Source organism: Crocodylus porosus, unplaced genomic scaffold (assembly GCF_001723895.1).
Source record: "Crocodylus porosus isolate Cpor-Errol unplaced genomic scaffold, CroPor_comp1, whole genome shotgun sequence".
Classification (NCBI taxonomy): Eukaryota; Metazoa; Chordata; order Crocodylia; family Crocodylidae; genus Crocodylus; species Crocodylus porosus.
Window position 1 is genome coordinate 77,773,364 of NW_017728947.1, and position 18,455 is coordinate 77,791,818.

At 43.3% G+C, this 18,455-nt stretch overlaps 2 protein-coding genes across 3 annotated transcripts in view; one reads left to right on the forward strand and one right to left on the reverse strand.

Annotated features, from left to right (window-relative positions):
* Positions 1-1,501, forward strand: part of SLIRP (SRA stem-loop interacting RNA binding protein) — a 5,386-nt gene extending 3,885 nt beyond the window's left edge. For both annotated transcript variants that reach the window (XM_019552127.1, XM_019552128.1), the window contains exon 4: positions 1,181-1,501. In XM_019552127.1, coding sequence (XP_019407672.1) covers positions 1,181-1,249 — 69 coding nt within the window. In that variant the 3' untranslated portion in view covers positions 1,250-1,501. The remainder of the gene's footprint in view (positions 1-1,180) is intronic.
* Positions 1,502-1,697: 196 nt separating this feature from the next.
* SNW1 (SNW domain containing 1) overlaps positions 1,698-18,455 on the reverse strand; it is a 22,341-nt gene continuing 5,583 nt past the window's right edge. Inside the window, exons 4-14 of the mRNA XM_019552124.1 lie at positions 10,596-10,691; positions 10,397-10,503; positions 9,024-9,128; positions 8,867-8,936; positions 8,056-8,121; positions 6,697-6,813; positions 6,162-6,303; positions 5,060-5,156; positions 3,182-3,299; positions 2,083-2,246; positions 1,698-2,000 (exon numbers count right to left, since the gene is read on the reverse strand). Coding sequence (XP_019407669.1) covers positions 1,802-2,000; positions 2,083-2,246; positions 3,182-3,299; positions 5,060-5,156; positions 6,162-6,303; positions 6,697-6,813; positions 8,056-8,121; positions 8,867-8,936; positions 9,024-9,128; positions 10,397-10,503; positions 10,596-10,691 — 1,281 coding nt within the window. The 3' untranslated portion in view covers positions 1,698-1,801. The remainder of the gene's footprint in view (positions 2,001-2,082; positions 2,247-3,181; positions 3,300-5,059; positions 5,157-6,161; positions 6,304-6,696; positions 6,814-8,055; positions 8,122-8,866; positions 8,937-9,023; positions 9,129-10,396; positions 10,504-10,595; positions 10,692-18,455) is intronic.

Here is an 18,455-nt window from a genome sequence, read left to right on the forward strand (position 1 = left end):
GGGGGGTAGGTGGCTCCTGCTGCTGTGCGCTGCTCGTCTGGGAGCTGCTGGTCCTGCGGTTCATCCAGTGCTTGCCTGCATATTCAGTGGTTCCCAGTGCTCTTCTTGCTGCTTGTCCAGGGATGGGGTGCCCCCAGATCTGTGGGGCAGCAGGGTGGGGCTGTACCAAACTCTTCCCAACAGGGTGGAGCTGCACTGAGAAGAGAGATGGTGAATTTGCAGCTGCAGGCTGCCCCTGTAGCCCCTTCCCAGTGCAGCCCCAGCCTGCCCTGGCCTGCGCAGATAAAGGGGTGGATACTCTCTCAGATGACTGATAGGAGCTGCCAGACCAGCAGTAGAAGCTGCCCTCCTTCCCCCCATGACCAACCACAGCTCTGGGCCATGCCCATTCTGCCAGGGCAGCACTTGGCCCTGCCCTACACTCTTCCTTGCCGTGAGGGGCCTTGATCTGCCTCCTCACACATGCCTTCCCTCCCCCCTCCCCTTCCACCATGCCCAACTTACCAGCTGGCAGTTCTCAAACGGTATGGGGCTGTAGTCCTCGTCTCCTGTGTTGCACTGTGCCTGTGCATATGCACATGCACAGGCCAATTATCGGTCAAATTATTGGCCTGATGTAGCAGATTTCCAATATAGTAAATTTTCTTTGTATCAGTGCCGATCTGACATCAGACTGATGTATCTGTGTACCTCTAATCTGTACATAGTAGAGGAAGGTTTCACCCTGTGGTAAAGTAGCATGATAAACTTAAAATAGCTCTCTAGTTTTTGTGCAGTGTTTAATTGATGAGGACTGAACAGCAGTCAGCTTTAAGTTTCAGTCGCTCAGAAGTCCTCAGTGTAAGGCGATGAATTTCTGCCTCACTGTAAAAAAGTTCACTGGCAATTTATCCTAGTACATTCCAGGCAAGTGCCTCAGACAATTACTTCCTACTAGTTCTACATGAAATTCCCAGGAAGCTCTTAAAAGGTATTTTACTAGGCTAAATATGATTTGCAAGGCAACACAGCTGTCTTTAACCTTGTTGGGAACTTGGAATCTGTACTCATGCAGGATGAAACCACACTTTATTGTAAATGAGAATACCTTTAACAGCATGTCTTGCATGAAATTGGGGATAATTATAGTGAAACATCAAGACAGTGATTTTAAACAGGTGACTTGATTTTTTTTTTCCAGCTCAAGATCAAGTCAGCACCTTTCCAGAGCAGTGTTAAACTAAGATCCATACTTAGTGGAATGGATTAACATCAGAAGGAGGCTTTTTATTACACTGGCATGTAACGCATTTAAAATAAAAGATTACTGACAAACTATGTATGAGTATTGGATTTAACAGAGTCTAGTTGGTTCCTCTTTCAGTACAAACTATACAGCCACAGCAGGAGAACACCAAATCATAAGGTCCCCACCATATTTCCATTACAGCATAAGCAATGGCTAGCTATATACACCAGATGTACTTTCATCAGATGAAGTAAAAAGCTTTAGCTAACTAGACAGAACTAAAGCTCTAAACAGGAGTATCCTCTTAACCTGAAATGCTGAAAGAGTTCTCATGAGTATGAGCACAGGCCAAAATTCTGTATACAAAAATAACACCCTTATTAATGGTTCAAAATGGTTTTCCCCTTCCCATTTCCCATGGATAGTTATCTCCAAAGAATCCATGTGTGTAGCCTGTACATTGCTTTCTTACATGACCATCCCACTGTGCATCCCTGCTGATAGATTAAAAGTGCTATTAGCATGGAGTCCAGGGTTTCAGTCCATTCTTGCCTGTCAAAGAGGCCAGGCCACTCACTCCTTCCTCCTCTTCTTGCCCTCATGCTCATGTTCTTTAGGGCGGCTGCTATCGGATGGCCTCTTGGAACCTCCATGCTGTTTGGCTTCTTCTAAGAACTTATCCAGACCAAATGGATCTTCCTCAAACTGAACTGGTCCCTCTCTGCCCCTCTGTCTACGGTCAGAGCCAGAAAATTCCTTATCAGGAACAAACCTGCAGCAGGAGAGAGATTATATTCCATCCATTTGCTATTAAAAATGAACAGCAAAGAAGACTGATATGCTCTCTCTCTTACCTGTTTGTCTTTATTCGAGCCTCTAGATCATCACCATACATGTCCTTATCCACATTTTTGTTTGGTCTGTAAATGTTTTGGGCCATGTCTTTACCACTTCTCCAGGGTTGGTCATATACATTGTAGATTTCATCCTCTCCTCCAGCAAAGCCACTATCCATACCCTGGAAAAGGGGAAGATAGGTAAGAATAAAGGTAAAAACCAGAACAAGATGCTTGGAGTTTACAGAACTCAGCTGATTTAAATAATAAGTGCTTAGTAACACCTGTTTCTAATTAAGTCTGTTAATTGCAACCATCTGTAAAACAAGAAGCACAATAGACTATGGATGACACTTTGGCCCTGTCCTGAAATGTAGTAGCTTAAATAACAATTTTACCACGTTTCAGCCTGGAAAAAAGATGAAGGCTGATTTTTGCAATAATAAAAGGAATAGTTAGTTTAGAACTTTAGTCAACTGTCAGAAAGAGAATGTTTAATTTTTTGAGTCATAACACTGAAGAACTGCAGTAGGAACTGCTGCTTTTCCTTGTGGGTCTTTCATAGGAGGTGAAATCAAATAGGAAAACTCAGGGAGGCTGAAGAAAATCTCATCTAGAGTGATGACTTAAAAGTGGAGAAGGACCCCCTAAAACCTGTTATTGCTAGCAATTTAGATGTAAACAAGTCAGAATCAGCTAATTACAAGTTTACGACTGTTTACTTTCAATCTTGGAACATCAACCTTTACCTTTATGTCTATGGTACATTTCCCCTATTGAAATACATTTGGTGCATGAGGGGAATGGTGGTCTTCACTTTTATATGAAACTCCTCTACTCCTCAAAAGCAACATTCTTTCTTGGCAGACGGCCATCATACATTTAAGCATTCAAAACATCCAATCACTATGGCATCAGCATTAAATGAGAGCGCAGGACAGCTGAAGCAATTTCTACTCTGTCTGAGATGCACCAGTCTTCCTTCAGAACTCATTCATATCTGACAACATGGGGTCAACTCCAGTTCTCTACTCTGCATTCTCCCTCTGAAAGGGTGGGTTGGGCCAGCATGTCCCTTTTAAAATCCCACACAATTGAGAAGCTCACATCCATTTACCTTGCTCTGGTTGAAAAGCCTCTGGTCATACTGGACTTCACTAGATGTTCGAGGGTTGGGAACACCTAGAGCAATAACTTCACTGATATCTCTGTTTTCATTTCTCTGCAGCTTTGACCTAAGTTAAAAATATAACCAAGTTTACACTGTTTGTCAGGCAAACTCAATCGCATCAATTAAGAAACTGCTATCTAATGCTTCACTAGTAAGTTATTCTGAAGGATTCTGTGCCTTGCTCATGTTTAGTAAGTAAAGCTTAACGTGGTCTTTTGGCAAGGAAAACATTTTGAGAAAAAAAAAAGTCAAGTTGCTACAGCATCCAAGTTAACCTCTACTGTTAGTACAATGTTGCATTCAACCTGTCTAGAAACTGCAGTATTGTTTTCACTAAAACCCAATATCAAAGGCAGTTTGATAGGGTTAGTGATCTGAGAATTGTGAGCTGAGAATTTAAACTTCCTGTAGTGAACAAGTCCTATTAAGCCAACCTCGTGGGTATAGGCAGAAGTGTCTAAACTCAATTATGAGGGGAAAGGATCCAGGAACCAGATGGGTGAAATCCTGGTCTCACTAAAAATCAATTGTAAAATTTATATCAACATCAACAGAGCCTGAATTTTGATCCGACTGTTTACACATTTCCTAGGTTCTAACAACTTAAGAGTCTATTCAATATTAGACTCTATTCTCTATTGTTGTCAACCAAATGGTGTCTGGCCCAAAATCTGAAGTTTAGATAACTATCTTGACATCTTTGAGTCAAATAGCTTCTGATCAAGAAAATTAGATTCTGTAAGCTAGGCTTAACATAGCAAACTTGTTACAACAGAAGTTCTTGTAATTCTGTGACTTACACCTGCATTTTCTGTAAGCTAGGGTTTGAAAAATTTTTAAAAAAAAGTACATGCACCCTTATAAGTAAGGCTATCATTTTGGAAGGGGTTTTTTTAGTATCAGAGGTGAGGAAAAAGCAGCAATGTTCATGGAAAAAACAAAACAATGACCCTTGTAGTATAAATTCCATCTGCGAGCACAGCCTTATAGGTAGAGCCTGTTTTAAATTGTGGGTCCAGCTCACAGCATGGCGGCTCCTTTAATCTTGGGAGTTCCCCCCACATGCCCCCCTGCCGTTGATTGGCGGAAGGGCCTGTTGGCTCTGCCATCTGCTCCTGATGGCTGGGAGGCAAAAGCCAGTTTCAAATATGCTGCAGGTTTTGCCTCACACTGCTTACTGCTGACCAGACAGGAGACAAAACCACAGCACATTTAAAACTGCGGTTTTTACCTCACAGCCATCAGGAGCAAGCCACAGGGCTCCTCCACCAGATCAGGAGTGGAAGGGGGGAGGGGACAGAACATGGGTGGAAATCCTAGATTAAAAGGAGCTGCCATGCTGCAAGATGGACTCAAGATTTAACCCAGGCCATACTTATAGGAGCTCCAGCATGGAAGTCTAATGTCCCATTTTCCCCCCTACTGACCAATAATGCCTGCTTCGTTTCATTATTTTTAAGCACAGCCTCATGGGAGCTCCCATTCTTTCCTAAAGGCAATATACCCCATGATCCTGTGGGTCATCATCTTTTGACAAAGTAGCAAGGTACCTCACGAGAGCCAGTCTTCAAATTCAAACGTTTCTACGAGGCTGTGACAATATCATAGCCTTGCCTACCGGTCCTAAACTCAGAGTCAAACATTGCCTACAGAAGTTACACACACTACTAGAGATTAAGTCCCCTAACAGATCAGATTACTTTATCTACTGATCTTGCTTCAATGCCAATGCAACCCCCTATTGGGCAGTTCAGACACCTGCATAGTCAGATGGAGAAGCTGGTGTGAGAACATCTACTAAACAAGCTGCTTTTCTTGACTCACCTCTTGTCAGGGGCTGCTCTGGAAAGATTCCTGTCATGCTGTCTCTCTTTACGCCGGTCATGTCGGATTTCATCTCTCTCTCTAGCTTCTCCATCCTCTGTACAGACACATTTGAGATTGTTCATTATGTACAGTCACTTGTTATCTGAGTTAATTAAACTTCAGTTCATCACAGTAACTGAATTCTATTCATTTAGAAAAAAAATGAAGGGCCTTTAATTCAAAACTACATTAGATTTTGAACAAACTGAAAAAGGAGAATTAAAAAAACTTATCTTTTATGGCAAGCATGTAATTGGGCTTGCCAAAACAGGTGAAGGTTGCAGTCTCTGCTATAACTGTTTATTCTTGGTTTCCAACGGTTTAGGTTAAATCCATATAGAATTATTTCCCTCTGCTCTGCCTGGGAATTAATACCTGTCAACTCCCATGGACATTAAAGGTGCATCACAGTGATAAGTCCTCCTGTACCATGGATAATGGTGGTGGTAATGATTATTATTCAGATATATTCCACTCTATCCAGAAAGTACCTTTTTGTGTTATTAAAACTAGCCATTGGTATCCAAAGATCAAATCCAGGCTGTGTGCAAGAACATCCACTGCCATGTAACATGTAAATATGCACCCAACAGTTCTGATATGCTTCTTGCCCTTTCCTTAAACACGGTGCCTAGATTACTGGTATTTCAATCCAGAATAAATGGCTGCCCCAATAATTCCTATTTAGTTAATAATTGACCTAGAACACAATGGAGACTTCTTGCTATATTCCTCGTTAATGTCAAAGATTCCCAAAGTCCAAAGCCAGTTCTTGAGTTCTGGAGAGCCTTCACTGCAACATCTGCTGCCACAGAAGTTTGGGACTCAAATTCAGACTCCCTTCAAATTACTTGCCCATTAACTGGCTGAATAGACAGGAAAGTCACTCAAGACCAGAAACCATTTCAGTGCTTAAAACCTGATTTTTTTTTTTTTAATCACAGACTCTCAAGCTCTTTTTTTCCCCTAATTTTAAAGGGTTCAAACAAAAATGAAAGCACCTGAAAGCATCCTGCCTAGATTTCTTGCGGGCAGATTGCAGAGAGGGAGAAAGAATTACCTTTCTCCACATGGGTTTTGATCCCTGCTCTCCTTTCCCTGGCTTTCTGGGCCATCTCTCGGAGCTTTTCCTCATGCTTTTCTTTTTCTTTTTGAGCCATTTTTCTCTCCACCTGGGCACGCATCTCCACGGCCTCACGAGCCTGCATGAGTTTAAGAACATTTGATTAACAATATACTGCTACCACCCTGGATGCAAGGACAGCAGAAGGAGCTCAGAAGCTGCCCAATAAACAGTGTCACATTTGTTTTCAATAGGAATCACATCTTAAACGTGACATACAAAGCCAGGCAAATATACAGCTTAGCAATTAAAGCTAAAAACCAAGAAGAGCCACATGCTCCCAGAGGCTAGCCCCTGCCAAGTCACTGATTCAAAAATCTTTGGGATAAGACTTTATATCACATGTCAACCCAGCAGGAAGACTGAGCAGAAAGCCATAACCTCACCCAGTCGTTTTCCCCTCAAGGAAATAAAAATACAAAGAAAATAATAAAACCAACCACTGCAAACGCAGATTAAACAACTGCCTGACCTTTCTGTCAGCAATGTAGAGAGCCTCAGCCAGCTTGGCGAAGTTTTCATTAATATGAACAGTCTGCAGTCCTCTGCCATCTGCAGCCAGACGCTTGTCTAATGGAATGGTGTAACCCTGGCGTGAAAACAGACAGGCACTTCATCACCAGAAAGAAACATGGTGTACTAAAAACGAAACAATCCAAAATCTTAACCCATCATTAATATGCTCCAGTGGACTTGTTCTTCACACATTTACATAATTACACTACAGAATGCAAACTTTACCCTGTTTCACACAGAGCACGTATTTTTCAAATGACACCTTAATTGGGATGCCACTGGTCATTTGTAATCAATGTCTCAACTCTTAACTGTTCTGGGAACTAACCAAGCAGTTTCCCCATGTTTAGGTAGTTTTTAAATGCATTTCAAATGTACTTCATTTTTTTTTTGAATCTATAAAAACTTCAGTCACCCCCCAAGCTGTGTACCAGGGGACAAGATTACAGTAACTGCATGAGATAGGGAAAAGATGTACAATCTCTCAAAAAATGTACTCTGCAGGCATTTGGGGAGATCAAAGATCTTTATGAAGATTTTGTCTCCCTGAATTTTAAGAGTTTTGATACCCACTAGAGATTCACGTTACAGTGCAAGTCCCCTTAACACAATTACAGAAGCAGAGAAAATAAATATCAGAGCACATGGTTTCCTTCCACCTACATTTCGAGTTTCCTCATGGCTGTCTCTTAGTCAGTTTGAGAAAAATGGTTGAAACAGCCATGTCAATATATTATTAGATGCCCTCCCCTCCAAATGCAAATGCATATTTACTGACAACCAATGTAGAGCCAGTATAGATGATTCCTACTAAACAGCAAAGTAAGTGCATTCCCTGCTAGTGAATAAAGATCTTAACCTTAACTGCAGGTAGAAAATGAATGAGAAGGCACAAGAATTCTCTCTAAATTCAGACTACAGCAAGTGTAAAAAAGAAATGACTAAGTTCTCTGAAGCCACCTTTTCCTTTTTCAGTTTAGATGGCCTCACTTTCAGGGCATTCAGTATTTTGTTTCAAGCTTCACATACTGCACCACTACAGGGATTTTTATTAAGTGTCATTTCTTCTCAAAATGTATAATCTCTGCCATGAAGTAATATATTCTCTTTCAGCTCTGTGCTCCTGTCATCTTGACATTCCTAATAACTAGCAAAGAGAAAAACCAAGCTGTACAATTGTGTTTCCCATTCTGAAAGCAGCCAGTTTACTGAGCTTTGGAGGTTTAAAACCAGTATTATTCAGGCTGCAGATCATTCACAGAAGTCTCCCAGCAGGGCACAATATTAGAGGGTGAATTTATGACAACTTAATTACCTTTGCATTTTTCCAGTTTGAAATGCACGGAGGAATTTTCCACTCTTGTTGCTCCTTCACGGTCATCTAAATTGAGAGATAGGGGAGAGAAGTCATTTTTAGATTTACAGCAGGTTTTCTCTCAAAATGGCAGCTATGAAAACACTGGGACAAATCACATTGCAAAGGCCAGGAAGCTTTTGCAAAAGAATAACAACCTTGTTTTGGTGAAAACTGAAGCATTTACTGTGCTGTACTTTCCAGAATGATACAGCAGAGGAATAATACTTTACGTAGTTATTTTCATACTGTGGATACAGTCCAAGTTTAAGTTTCTCTGGATGGTTACCAAGCCACCATCTTCCTCTGCTGACATGTGACCACTCTGAACACGGCTCATAGCTGGACTTAGTAGTACTGTTCTTAGATGTTTAACACCAGGTCAAGCCCTTGTCCTCAAGAACAAGCAAGCCAATGCACTAATCCTCCGAGGGACAGTGAACCTCATGCTGCAGAAACAAAGCCTGTATGCTAGTCAAAGAGCAGTGCCACTGTGTTAAGGCTAGTATCTCAGTCAGACCTACAAGCCAAGGGGAGTCACAACAATGCAAGCCTCTGTGAAACCGGTAAAGAATGTAATCACCCTTTGTCAAGGTTAGAGAAACCTGACTCACTTCAAAACTGCCAGACTCTTACATGCCAGATTAAGCATCCAACACCCATCAGCATCATCCAGCACCCATCAACAGGGAGAGAAGGCAAATGCAGCACAAGTGCTAGTCAAGTACAGACACTAGAAACCAAACCAAAACACAGCAACCACATTCAATACCTTTCTGCTGGGAGAGTGCATTACGGGAGCTGGAGGAGAAGGTGGCCCACGGGGAATTTTCTTGTTAATCCTGTACAACAAAGCAGTGTGCTCAGTAAAGGAACACACAAAATCCTCACTTTGCTACTATGAAATGCTCCAGGGGTAGAGTACTCACTTGAATCTTGGGGGCTCCATGGGGTCCTTCTGCATCTCTACCATTCGAATAACCCTCTGTTTTGCTCCAGAGTTGAAGGCCACACCCTGCTGAGATGGTGTGTACCTGAACAAAGTCATCAAGACAGATTCAGTTCTCTATGCACACTGTGTGCTCTAGTTCACCTTCCTCAGCCTGAACCATTCCCTCAGCATTTCTGCTTCATCCACACCAAATTCTTTAAATAGTTCTCAAGGTTCTTTGGGTAAAATAAAAGTGATATATTTTATCAGACCAACTACATTGTTGTAAAAATTGTTCTTTACAAGCTTTCAGGCACAAACACCCGACTTCAGGCATAGGGACAGCCTGTTGGTGTTTATGTGCTCTCCTTGGTGGAATAAAAGCTCAAACTATCAAGACAAGGTAAGCACACACATGCTGTATGTGGCGCTGCAGTTCCATTTGCAGCACCACACACGCCACACATGTAGGTATTCACCATGATGCTAATTTGCAATGCTGGGGTATATTCTGACACTGGGAGAACCCAGTGTCAAAAAAAACCTGCAGCAGAAAGTGGGGCGGAGCACATAGCAGCAGCATGCACAGCCCCAAACTGGAGCCTGGCCAGCCGGAGTCACACTCTGGCCGCTGGCCAGGCTCCCTGCTGCTACATTGCTAGCACTGGAGCCCTGGGAGGCCCCCAGGTAAGGCTGCTAGCCCCAGCCCAGGTGCTGGCCCCAGCCTTCTATATGCTACCCAGGGCAACATGCCATGTGCTAGAGCACACATGCACAGGTGTTCCCTGGAGACAAGTAGCAGTGGTACATATTGTGCTGCTGCTGTTTGTCCCTGGGGAAATGCACATGCCAACACGTCTGGATCAGGCCAGAGAATCTACTTAGCCAGAAGCTCTATATTTTGGGAAACCATTCCCTATTAACAGGTTCACTAGTTATGATGACCCAGAAGATTCCTTCATATTCTGGCACAGATGTACATGCTGAAGCAAGTCAAACTCTGATCTGAAGGTTGCCTGTGGCTGTAGCTGAAAAATCCTCCTAAATAAAGACTAGCCTTGTAATTGTTTCAGAAGAGCAACTGGAAAGGGAGAGGCAAATTATAAAGATCTCATTTTGAATAAAAACTCACAGGCAAAAGCTGAATTCCACTGCACTGTGTTTTCTGTACTGGAACTAGTAATACGTTTCCCTGAAAAGCAGTAACCCCTTAACACGTCAAAACTGCTGGTATATTAAAAAAAAAACCCCATATACACATACATATATTTGTGCCAAGGAGCAGGCTTCAAAGAGGAGGATCCTCTTTTCAAAAAGGAAGGGATGTCCTCCACAATCAAACGTCTACAGACAAGGCTTATGCACACTAACCTTATGTACTGAGCAGGAGCTAGTTTGTCAGCAGCTCGGACAGGCATAGCTGCAGCAACTTTCTGGGACACCGATTTCTCCAGAGCTGCTCTTGTTTTCTCAGTTATCTGTAATCAAGAACATAGTATTAAGTACTTTGACCAAGATGCAAGAAATGCAGGGTAGCTTGAGCAGCTACGTCCACCCCCTTATGCAGTACCTCTTTAATAGCTTCCTCATCAGGTCTTTGCAGCTCAGGATCATCCACATTCATAACCTCTTTTGGTACCAGGTCTGTATATTTGCTGTAAATTACCTGAAATGCAAAATGATCAGTGCATTAGGAACAGACAAAAGGCAGAGTTCCTCATAGAGGCATTTTAGAAGCTAGATTATCCTTCAGCTGTTACCAATCTGAGAGCTCCTACTTACCAATAATTCTTAAATTATCCATGTCAAATATGAAAGTAGTCTTGCTCCTATTTTACAGAAATATGAACAGAAGTAGGGAAAAAGAAAGTGACTTTACCTCAGTCACAGAGTAAACTAATCCAACAGCAGGGCTAACTGGCATTCAAGTTTCCTGGCTCACAGTGTTCTGATTACCTCTGTATTTGGGCCCACAGCAGGGTTAGGGGATCCAGATTTATATTTTCAGTTTCAAGACTTAGGGAAACCGATATACAACCCATTGCCCCTGCTTTCACACTTTACATTGTCATCATCCCTACTGCCAATAAATATTTGAGAGACCTATTGTCCATGTTCCACCCTTCCATGCCCCACTTCCCCATGAATACTGCAGCCTTCATACAATTCACTGATACAACTAACTTTAAGATACAATAAGAAAAATCTAGGAAGGAGTGCTGCTGCAAGAATCACATGAAAAATAAAATGTGAAAGAGTCTGAATATCACATTTGTCCCAGTGAATTGGGAGTGTCAGATACTGTTAGTTCAAAGGATTAAAAAATAAAAAGCTTTGTAATTATGAAGGAGAAAACTGAAATAAAGAGCTCCTGATGGTGTATACCAAACTATAAAACTGACCTGTATTCTCAATGCTCATTTAGCACATAAGAGCCATTTACTGCTTCTTTTCCCATGCACTCCAAAATTAATAATCCTTTAAATGAATATCAGTAATATTCCAGTAACTTGCAAAGCCAAGTGAAGGACATCTGAAGTGCAGAGTTCTTCTAAGGTAATTAACTATAACACCCAAATGTCTCCAGCACGAAGAGCCAGGCATGTCAGAAGACCTTGGATTATCCCAAAAGGCAAGAGAAGGCAAAAGAGTTCTCTCAGAACTACAACATACCCCCTGAGAGATGCCTAGGTCACAAATAAGCTTTGTGAACAAGCTAAATCCAGAACTCGTTACTCACTAAACAAATATTCTATTAGTGTGGAAAGTGGCAGGAAAGCACTTGGAATTGAGTGATTAGTTTGACAGAAGTAGCAATAAGCACTGTAACCTCACTTCCTTCCAAAAATGTACAAGACTATCCAATATTATTTGGATCCCTGTTTTGGCTAATGGGAGGGAAAAAAAAAATCAGGTAAGAAATGCATCACAGTGTCGTGTCTCAAGGCATTTACTTTAATCCTTCAAATCTTCCATTCCTTTCACCTGGATAACTGCACTTTGGTACCCAAGGCTATGATCATGGGAAGACTTCAATGTGACACAATGTTCTGGGAAGCCATTGTGACAAGTATGAAGCAAATTATATATTCCATGATGTCCCACAGTGTTAAGAAGGCATGTTGCTACATTTTGCACAAGTTGTGGTTTCTGGAAGGTTTGAGGCCCAAGTAGATTGTGTTGCTGTAATTTCAGAGAAGAAATAATGGAAACAATCTCAGTTACAGGCTAGGTCATCAAGAGATTACATGGCACCTGCATCAGAGAAAAATGAAGAGCACTCTTGAGGTGCAAAATGACTCGACTAGGTCCCTTCAATTCGGGACTGCACTATGGATTGAAATGTCTGAGAATGTTATCCTTGTAAATCAATATACAACCTTTATCCTCCTTGATAAGAATTTCAAATAGATGATCACAGCCAAGCACTGGACTAATCTGGCAGCAGCGAATTCTGCTGTACTGTGACGACAAAATATTTTTTGCTCCCTATATTACTTGCTTCTAACTTCCACTCTACAACAAGGGCACAAGCCACTTCTGCAAAAATGGCCCTTGAGAAGCAGCTTCTGTGAAAGGTAATTATATGGTGCCATCTCCAACCTAACACTAGCTCCTCCCCACATCATGTAAAGGGACGAAGCCCAAAGACCTCAGGTGGGGAGAGAATTGTGTAGACAGCTGCCCTATGCAACATCAGGGTAGATTTGAACTAGGGCTGTCAATCACAGCTAATACATGCAATTAACACATTAATTGGTTCTTGCATTAATTTTAACATGTTAACAATGCACATGATTTTGGAACCGGTGCCCAAGCTCTGCTGCCTCCAGGCCTCTCAGTGGGGCAACAATAGTAGCCCAGAGGACCGTAGGGAACCCTGGGTGTGGGTTCTAGATGGCTGCAACAGGAGGTAGGGGACACACACATAGATGCACAGACACAGATACACGAGCAGCCAGTCTACATGCTGCATGTAGGGCAGCACTGCACCAGTAAGTCGGGGGCGGGGGGGAGGAAGAGAGGGAAGGGGTGGCAGGGAGTAGATGGAGGCCCCCACAATAAGGGAGAGAGTGAGCCAGGGGCTGGGGTGAATGGGGTCACGGGGCCAAGGTGGCTCGCCCAGGGGTGGGGAGGGCCTCCTGCTGTGTGCACCCCTGGAGGAGGCATGGGGAGCTGTGGCAGGGCACTGTGGGTAGGCCAGGGAGATGGCAGGTGTCTGATGAGAGTGGCCATTTAATGCCCATCTCTCTGTCCTAAAGGAGTTTGAAGACCAGCCAGCAGGGGAAGGACATATCCCTGCTGAGCTCCTTGTACCAGGAACAACTTGGAGATATATGGGCTAGGGCTATGGGCATAGAGGAGGCCCCAGGTTCTGGGCATGACCTAAAACTGTACCCTGCCAGGATAGGGAACCCTGGTGGGTTTGCTGGTGGTGTTTGCAGGTGACACCCCCTCCTTCTGCGGCAGCCGCCCAGAGCCTGTGCTGAGGTGCTGTGCATGCATCTGTCCATGTGTGTTGCCCCTTCACTCAGTCCCAAGCCAACCCCCGCCAGCCGTGCTGCTGCCCCCCACTCCTCACCCATGGTACCCCACATCTTGCCAGGGCATGTGGGAACCACCTTCCCTCCTCAGGTTCCAAACCCCACACACACACCCACAGCCCCTCACACCTTCACAAATTCCACCCCGGCCAAACCCATGCCCAACCATATGAAGTACTTGCATAATTCTGAGTTTTCAGCTGTGCAATTAAAATCACAATTAATTTTGACTTAAAAAAAAAAAAAAAAATCACACAATTAATCGTGATCAAATTTTCTAACAGTTTGACAGCATAATTTGAACCTTATATACTTACTAAATCAGGGACTACCTTCACAGCACCTGACGAAGTAAGCCCTCTGCTTATGAAAGCTCATGCTATGTTCTGATGAATTACCAGTAACCTTCCATCCTATTGTGTGTGGCAGAGGTTGCCAGATAGTGGCATTGCATGTAGTCTCACAAGTTCTTTCCTTGGAGTGTGTGGGCACAATCTACCTTGTGGCGAGGACTGGGGGTTTGCCATGGCATAGCTGTTCTATAGTAACTGCTCAGATAAATCATCTCACCTTGAGTTCAATGAAAGCTAAGCTACTATGGGCTAACTTTCATCTACTGCAGCACAAGTTTTGGGTGCCTCACTTCAAGAGGGATGTGGATAACTTGAAAAGGGTTCAGAGAAGGGCTACTTGTATGGCTGAGGGCCTGCGGGTAAGATCCTATAAAGACAGACTGAGGGACCTGAATCTCTTCAGCCTCCGCAGAAGAAGGGTGAGAGGTGATCTCATGGCCATCTACAAACTCATTGGTGGGGGTGGTCAGCAGGGAATAGAGGATACTCTGTTTACCAGGGTGCTCCTCAGGGTTACTAGAAACAATGACCATACACTGAAGGACAGAAGATTTAGATTGGACATCAGGAAGAAATTCTTTATAGTGAGGTTGCCAAAACATGGAATGGGCTTCCAAAGGAGGTGGTGCTTTCTCCTACCTTGGAGTGTTCAAAAGGAGATTAGACAAGCACCTGGCTAGGGTTACTTGACCCCAGAGCAGGGGCTCAGACTCAATGATCTAATAGGTCCCTTCTGACCCTAGAAATCTATGGATCTATACAAATCTGATTTTGTTCACCTTTAAGATGCAAATCTACTCTGATTTCTGCTTAACTTCAGACTAACAGTTAACTACCGTATTTTTCGGACCATAAGACGCACTTTTTTCCCCCCAAAAGTGGGGGGAAAACGAGGGTGCGTCTTATGGTCCAAAGGTGTGGTACCCCAGAACATTTGTTTGCGGTCCCATGCGCCCACTTACTGTCCGCTGCCCTTCCCATGCTGTGGATTGCTGTGTGTGTGTGGGGGAAGTCCCCCCTCCTGGAGTCTCAATGTCAGTCTGTCAGTCAGGTCACATGATCGGCACAGCGCACGCCTCCCCTGCGCGTGTGCGTGTGACACTGACAGACTGACAGGATTAGAACGTTGAGACAGGAGGCAGCTAGGTACGGTACTATTTTATTTTATTTTAGTATACCGGTACTATTTGGTTCAGAATATTTTTTTTCTTGTTTTCCTGCTCTAAAAACTGGGTGCGTCTTATGGTCAGGTGCGTCTTATGGTCTGAAAAATACGGTACCTCCATCTAATGAAGACATAACAGTAGCCCCAACAAAACAGGTTAAATTAATAATGCTGCTTGCCCATGTTTTAGTCACATGGGCTAAGCTGTTATTGAGAATATGCCAGCCAGATATGGTGCAGTACAGAGAGATTTGCATAGGGACAGCTGTTATGGATCTCTAGTTTGGGATCCCATAAGGTCATGGTTAGATTGATCTGTGGATCCATCCCTGGCTTCTGTGCATTTGGCAGGCTCCTTACACCAGCCCCAGGCAGGAGAGATGATGACATGCCAGATCCTCAAGAACCACAAAACCAGAGTTTTTCTAGGAAAGCTCCTAGTAGCATTTTTTAAAACCAAGATAAAGAACCACAGGAGCATGAGTGATGAGCTACTGAAATGGTGAAAACTGCTGGCAAGCTACCCAGACAGGCCCAGCAGCACCAGCCTCCACCACAGGAAGGCAGTCTACTTTATTCAACATTTCCAAAGGTGGTGGGGAGAACAAAACTCCCTGATAAAAAGCCAACTAATGAAGTGATCCCAGTCAGACTCCTTATGGAACATCTCATGAGACTATTAGAGAATTTAGAGAATGTGATTTACCTACATAGCTCAGGGTATTCAAGGTTCTCTGTTCAATTTTATTCATATGTCAGCAAAAGTTAGGTTGGTAAGGGACATTCTGTAACCCAGTCCACCACGGCTCACTGAAAGGATTACTTCTTTCCTAACACTCTCAAGTCTCATTTAAAACAGCTCAAATGAGACTTCCATCACCTCCACCGAGAGGCTATTCCATGACCAAACACTTTCAAAATGGAACCTAAGTTTTTTTTTTCCCCCCCTTAATTAACACTTTTGATTCTAGCTGGTGCCATCATATTTGCATAATTCCTCTCCATGCTCAACATTTATATCTACCAAGTACCTTTAGTGATGATAAAAGTCAATTTGGTTGAGATGGAATTGGCCTAGAACCAAGAACTCTCACATTCTATCTGACCCGTGGAGCCCCTAAAAAAATTTAGAAAATAAATATTTATCTGTCTTTGGTTCCTGTCAAAAATGACAGGAATCGGGGGCAGTAGGATCCAGGGGAAACCCAGTGAGCTACTGCAACAGCAGGGCCTGCCCAGCGCCGGCGGGGCCCAGAGCAGGGTGGCAAAAGTACAGGGTTCTGGCTGGCAGGGACTCTATGGAGCCGTACCAGCTCCCCCCTCTCCCTGCTGGTGCAGCCCAGCCTGGCTCCACAGACCCCTGCCAGCCTGTGCCACACTCTGGGCCCCACCAGTACTAGCCCCGAGACATTGGTCCCAGGACACTGGGACATTGGTCCCCAGATGGTGACCAGGGGCGGGGCACCTGTCAAGGGTCAGGACTACCCATGCAGCCCTCGATAGCTTGCCAGAACTGGGTAAACAGCCCTCCGCCCGAAATAATTGCCCGCCCCTGGCCTATGTGCTTGGCTGCAGCTGTATACATGTACGGGGCATTTATCAGCCACATTAGGCAAAACAAAAAAGCCGATTTCTGATACAGTCAATTTTCTTTATATCGGTGCAGATCCAATATCGGACTGATGCATCAGTGCACCTCTAATTATTAATGATGAAAATATTTTTTCATTGGTCTACGAGTGTGAGGTAAAACTGACATTTATCAATGTTTACCGATAAAAACTGAATCCTGCCAACCCTATGTATAGGTAAAATATGTAATGCTGGCATACCTGAAGATTTCTGATCGCAAAGCCACAGACAATGAAGGTCGGACAGAATCTCAGGAAGTCATCTAGTCCAACCACCTGCTCAAATCAGGTGCCTCCCCAACTAGATCATCCCAGCCCAAGCTTTGTCTACCTGGGTCTAAAAACCTTCAAGGATAGAGACTCCACCACCTCTGGGTAGCCTAGTAGTAAAAAACACTAAAACCTTTGCTTGCTGCAACTTGAGACCATTGCTCTTGTTCATCTACCACCACTGAGAACAGTCCAACTCTATCCTCTTTGGCACCCACTTTCAGGTAGTTGAAGGCTGCTCTTAAGTCCCCTCTCTGTCTTCTTTTCTCTAGACTAAATAAGCCCAATTCCCTCAGCCTTTTATCATAAATCATGTGCCGCAGGCCCCTAACCACTTCCATTACCCTCCACTGGACTCTTGTTAGTACCTGCCATATTCTCCACTACCCAACCAGCTTGTTTACTTTACATCTACAGTTTGAGAGCACCTCAGTACTAGGATGGAATAACTGAGGTGCACAACCTCCTCTCTCAGCTCTAGAAAATATTTTATCTTCAACCACTGGGCTAAAAGATCCAGCATTATTTTTGCAGACACCACACTGCAATCTCACAGTTGGGCTTTTGTTTTATCCATGTTCATGCCCACTACTTCAAGTGATTATAGGTAAACCCTGATTTTTCAAACTTTGACTGGGATAATTGAACTTTGAATTTCACTCTGGACTTAAAAATATGCTTTGAAAAGCTTTGGAGTCTTTGCTGGGACACCTGTGAAAACTAGGATTGCTCTCTATGGATTTTCAGGTGTTTTCTTCATTGTGAACCGTCTGACATCCTAGGGGCAGGAGAAGCGTGATTGTTATTTCTTGTCTATAGTTCTGCCCTGTCTTTTTGTTTTCTATTCTTTGTTATATTTTACTACAAAGTCCCAATTACTGTCTTATACAAGTATAATTACCATTTTGAACCACCTCCCTCCTGCAGATAATTAAAGATGTTAAACAAAGCAAGACCCAGTACAAATCTCCTTCAACTAATACACTGACATTGCCATTGGTTCTGTTGATTCAGATGAGTTTCAATCCATTGCAGTTTAGAGCCAGCCTGATTTTTAACTTATTTTTCAAACTGACTGTGGCAACTTAAAATGCCTGTCACAATAATGCATGTAATACATGACATATATTCAACACTTATTAGACTGTGGTTTCAATTTTTTTTAAATAATATAGTAGTTTGGAGCTTCACTCACTGGCAGTTATAAGATCAATTTCAGAGAAGTCTAAATATAAAAGCCTAATTTGGGTTTTGAAGACGGTCAATGAATTTTAGCCACTCTGACAAAGGCAATTCTCACCCCATTTTACGTATGAATTGTGTTTGTAGCAGGACACTAAGGTGCCTGCTACTGATAACAGGAATATAGGCTCAGCTGCCACTCACCAGGGCAGCACAGGTGTGGGTTGCTAAGGCAACCGATTGGGTCAGCTGACCGGAAGGGGGCAGGGCCTGGCCTTTATAAAC